Source organism: Canis lupus, chromosome 6, assembly GCF_003254725.2.
Source record: "Canis lupus dingo isolate Sandy chromosome 6, ASM325472v2, whole genome shotgun sequence".
NCBI classification, from domain to species: Eukaryota; Metazoa; Chordata; class Mammalia; order Carnivora; family Canidae; genus Canis; species Canis lupus.
In genome coordinates, this window is record NC_064248.1 from 6,050,866 (window position 1) to 6,055,549 (window position 4,684).

The 4,684-nt window shown below is 50.2% G+C and overlaps 1 protein-coding gene across 1 annotated transcript; it reads right to left on the reverse strand.

Annotated features, from left to right (window-relative positions):
• Nucleotides 1–3,874: 3,874 nt before the first annotated feature.
• On the reverse strand, nucleotides 3,875–4,155 carry LOC112646380 (60S ribosomal protein L39-like). Its single transcript, XM_035718259.2, has one exon. The coding sequence runs from the start codon at nucleotides 4,108–4,110 to the stop codon at nucleotides 3,955–3,957; it is 156 nt and encodes a 51-aa protein (XP_035574152.1). The 5' UTR covers nucleotides 4,111–4,155; the 3' UTR covers nucleotides 3,875–3,954.
• Between the last annotated feature and the right edge of the window lie 529 nt (nucleotides 4,156–4,684).

Consider the following 4,684-nt stretch of genomic DNA (forward strand, 5'->3'; position numbering starts at 1 on the left):
AGCTCGCCCGCCGCCGCCGCCGCTGGCCCGGGAGGCGGAGGGCGCGGGCCGGGCCGGGTGCGCTCGGGGCTCGCCGCGCGGCCGCCGCCTCTCGGACACCGGGTCCGGCACCGGCTCCGAGCCGCGGCCGCCCAGGGAGCGAGCGGAGGGGCGGGCCGGGGCGGGGCCTGGAGCTGCGGCACGAGGGCGGGGCGGGGCGCGGGCGAGCGGCCCAGCTGCCCTGCGCGGCCCCGCCCCGCGCCCTCGGCGGCGCCCGCCCCGCCCTTTCATTCATCCTCGCCGGAGCGCCGGTCCCTGCAGGGCGCCGCGAGGCGGGGCCTCGTAAGCCGAGGTCCGCGGCCTGGCAGGGGAAGCGTGCTCCGAGGCGGCACCGAGGGAGATGCACAGGCCCGGAGAGGGGGCCTCGACTTCCCCGCGGGGAGCCCCCGTGACCCAGCCCCGAGTTGGAGGAGGCGCTGTGGACCCGAGGGGCCGAGGTGGGCGCCTCGGAGAGGGCGCCTGTCAGGTCCTCGCCCTCTCTGAGGCCTGCAGCGACGTCTCGTCTCGGGCCCTCGCGGCTAGGCAGGGAGCTGCAAGAGGAGGATCTGGAGAGGGGCGAATCTGCCCACGGGTCTGCCCTTTCGCGTGCCCGAGATCTGGAGCTGGCGCTGCCCTGAACAGGGTTTGGGCTGGGCGAAATGGCCGGAGCAAGCCGGCTGTCCCCAAAGCACAGGTCCCCAGCCTAGCACTGAAGAAGAGGACGACCCTGCCTACAGGGGGAGAATCCCAGTATGCTGGACCTGGGGAGGGGGTGACCCTTCCTCCCTTTAGACACTCCCACTTGATCCCAGGGCAGAAAGGTGGTGAGTGGAGAGCTTGAACCACGTGCCTTGGTACACCCAGTAAACAAGGGTGTCTGGGCACAGCTGCCCAGACTTGGGCTCTACATAACATGTTTGTGTAGACTCGTCTAGCCAGGGCCCACAGCCCATGGCCTGCAAGGCAAGGGCACTCACTCCTGGGTGCAAAAACAGTTACCTGGGGATGCGAGAAAATATTAGAATTTTAATTTTTGATAAGGAAGAAGCTGGGCTTTTAAAATGCGTAATATTTAGATCGGTGTTGGTGCCCTTCCTCTATCTGTTGGTCAGATGGCTTTGGGAGAGGGCCATAGTGCAGGGTGGAGGACGGCACCACAGAATGAACCTGGAAGGGCCGTGGTGATGTTGTCAAGTTTTAACAAAACAAAAGCTGGTAGAATGGACTCGAGGCTGCCAAAGATTCCTGAAAAGAAAGCAGAGGTTGAAGACAATGCTAATACAAGACTAACAAAAAAGATGGAGCTGGCACTTCTATCCTGATAGAACCAATGAGTGGCTCTTCAGATCCGATGCATTCAGTCGCATTGCTCATATAAGGTATTAAATTTTTTTAACAAAAGAGGAATTTTTTAGTTTTATTAATTTTTAATAAGATTTTATTTATTTATTTGACAGAGAGAGCACAAGTAAGGGGAGTGGCAGGCAGAGGGAGAGGGAGAGGGAGAAGCAGGCTCCCCTTGTAGTAGGGAGCCTGAAGTGGGACTGGATCCCGGGACTTGTGACCTGAGCCGAAGGCAGATGCTTAACCACTGAGCCACCCAGGAATTTTGTACTTTGAAATAATATAACCTTTCAAATACTGTTTTTTTTTTTTTAAATCTTTTGAGGACTCTTAAACTCTGCTTTTGCATGGTTATGTGATGAACATATTTTATTTGTGTAGTCCCGTATGTCTATAATTTACAAGTGAATATGAGTACTTGTGTGGTGGGGAGCAAATTCAGAGCCTGACTTGGATGTGTTAAGTTTTGGGTGCCTGTTTGCCATTCAAGTGGCAAATATATATATATATATATATATATGATGGTTGCTCAAAAATATTTTAATGATGGGGGTTCACGATAAAAATTTTCTAGATGAGGGGTCAAGAGCTCTGTTGCAAAGGCTCCTTTACCCCAGGTCAGTGATCGGGATTTATCCAAACTTGCTACACTGGTGCCTGGCTAAACACAAGCTGGTGACAAGCAAAAAGCTCCATGGAGACACTGTCACAGTATGAGCCCAAGACTGTCATCCAGGGCAGGGGCCTGAGCCTGGGCTGTCCTAGCCTAGGGACAAAAAGAGCTGGTATCACGAGCTCCCTGCGGTCAGGCACAGTCTGTCCCCTTCTTGCCCACTCTGGTTGACCATACCCAGACATGCAGGTCAGTGACTCCCCTGCCCTGTCTTTGACCCAACTGTCACTGGCACCTCACACTCAGTGCGTCTAGGCCGGAACTGTGTACCTGGAGCTCTTCCTCCACAGATGTTCATCTCTGTAACACCACCTCATCTAGTGGTGCAGGCCAAAACTAGCAGGTGGCCTTGGCTTCTCTCAATCTCTCCCACTGCCCCTTGCATCTGATCCATCGGCAAATCTATTGACTTTCTGTACAAAATATATCTGGAATTTTACCCCTCCTCCTCCCTGGTCTAGCTGGGTGCACAGTGTGATAGTCCCCAGCTCATGTCCAGCTCATGTCCACCTATTTATTACCCCTTGGAGCCTCTGAACACATGGGTCAAAGTGTGGCCTTTTCTTGCCTTTTTTTTTTTTTTAAGATTTTTATTTATTTATTAAATGAGAGACACAGAGAGAGACAGAGACACAGGCAGAGGGAGAAGCAGGTTCCATGTAGGGAGCCTGACATGGGACTTGATCCCAGGTCTCCAGGATCACACCCTAGGCTGAAGGCAGGCACCAAACTGCTGAGGCACCTGGGCTGCCGCTTTTCTTGCTTTTAAACCCAAAGCCCTTGGGGCACCTGGGTGGCTCAGTGGTCCTGGGATCTAGTCCCACATCAGGCTCCCCACTGCCTATGTCTCTGCCTCTCTCTGTGGGTCTCTCATGAATAAATAAATAAAATCTTTAAAAGAAAAATGAGGGATCCCTGGGTGGCACAGCGGTTTAGCGCCTGCTTTTGGCCCGGGGCGTGATCCTGGATGACCCAGGATCGAATCCCACGTCGGGCTCCCGGTGCATGGAGCCTGCTTCTGTCTCTGCCTCTCTCTCTCTCTCTCTGTGTGACTATCATAAAAAAAAAAAAAAAAAAAAAAAAAAAAAATTTAAAAAATAAAAGAAAAATGAACCCAAAGCCCTTCCTTTCATCTTTACAGGACTTAGCCCCTGGCTACTTTGGTTTTATTCTCTCCTTGCTCACTTTTGGTAACCAGGTGTATCTCTTTGTTGTTTTGACTTCCCAAGCATATGCTCATCATCTCAGGGTCTTTAACTGGAGGTCAGATGTCCCTACCTATCCTGATAACATTCTTTCTCACTCTTTATCTTCTTTCCTGGCTTTCATTTCTTTTTAATTTTTAAAAATGTATTTTTTAAAGCTTATTTATTTATTTATTTATTTATTTATTTATTTTTAGTAATCTCCACACCCAACATGGAGTTTGAACTCATAACTCTTTTTTTTTTTTTTTTAAAGATTTTATTTGAGAGAAAGCACATGAGCAGGGGGAGGAGCAGAGAGAGGGAGACATGCTGACTCCCCGTCAAGACCTGAGCCAGAGGCAGACACTTAGCAGACAGAGCCACACAGGCGTCCCCTAGCCACACTTTAAATACTTCATTGTCAAGGGCCATTTCTATCACTGCAGAAAGTTCTATCAGACACTGCTATGTGAGATCTGACAGGAGGGGGAATTCAGTACTTCACAAATCAGGACACAACAACAGCTCAGCTGAAAGATCTCACATTTATTACTGAACCAACCTACTGGTATAGAGGCATAGTAACAGTGAAAATCATTCCCCTGATAAGACATGTCTATTGGCCAGGTAGGAAGGATGTTTCCAAATTGATAGGATAGGAACATGAGATCTCCATGCGGCTTAAATATGTGTGCCAATTATGTTTGCTATTTCATGATGTGCGATGCTTCCTCATAGACCCAGCTTGGTTCTTCTCCAGTGCCTCCTCTTAGAGTTGTACCTGATTTTATTACCAGTTTTCACCCGAATCCACTGGGGAATAGGACGATTCTGCTTTTGTTTCTTGGCCAGGAATCGCTTGATTCTGAAAGTCTTGTGAGAAGACATGGCGATCACAGTCAGCCACACGCAACCAGGATGACGGCAGAAAGGAGAGAGCTGAACTCATAACTCTTCCAGCGAAGCCAGCCAGGTGCCCCTTCCTGATACTCTGACATTAGAGAGAATCCTTTATTGACCTGGGGCTGCTGTAGCAAATTGCCACAACCTTGGCTTAAGTGAACATGAGTATGTGTGTGGGGGAGCAGATTAAGAAACGACAGAGGGATCCCTGGGTGGTGCAGCGGTTTAGTGCCTGCCTTTGGCCCAGGGCACGATCCTAGAGACCTGGGATCGAATCCCGCGTCGGGCTCCTGGTGCATGGAGCCTGCTTCTCCCTCTGCCTGTGTCTCTGCCTCTCCCTCTCTCTGTGTGACTATCATAAATAAATTAAAAAAAAGAAACGACAGAGATTAATTTTCTCCTAGTTCAGACACCAGGAGTCTGAAATCAAATCAAAGGCTGCACTCCTTTAGGAGGCTCTAGAGGAGAATCTAGTGCCTTTCCTCTTCTACCTTCTTTTTTTAAAAATTGCAGTAAATAGCACACAATATAAATTTACCATCTTAACCTTTTTTTTTTT

Bases quoted from the DNA above. Each gene is read 5' to 3' on its own strand.
- LOC112646380 (XM_035718259.2), bottom strand. From the start codon at position 4,110: ATGTCTTCTCACAAGACTTTCAGAATCAAGCGATTCCTGGCCAAGAAA.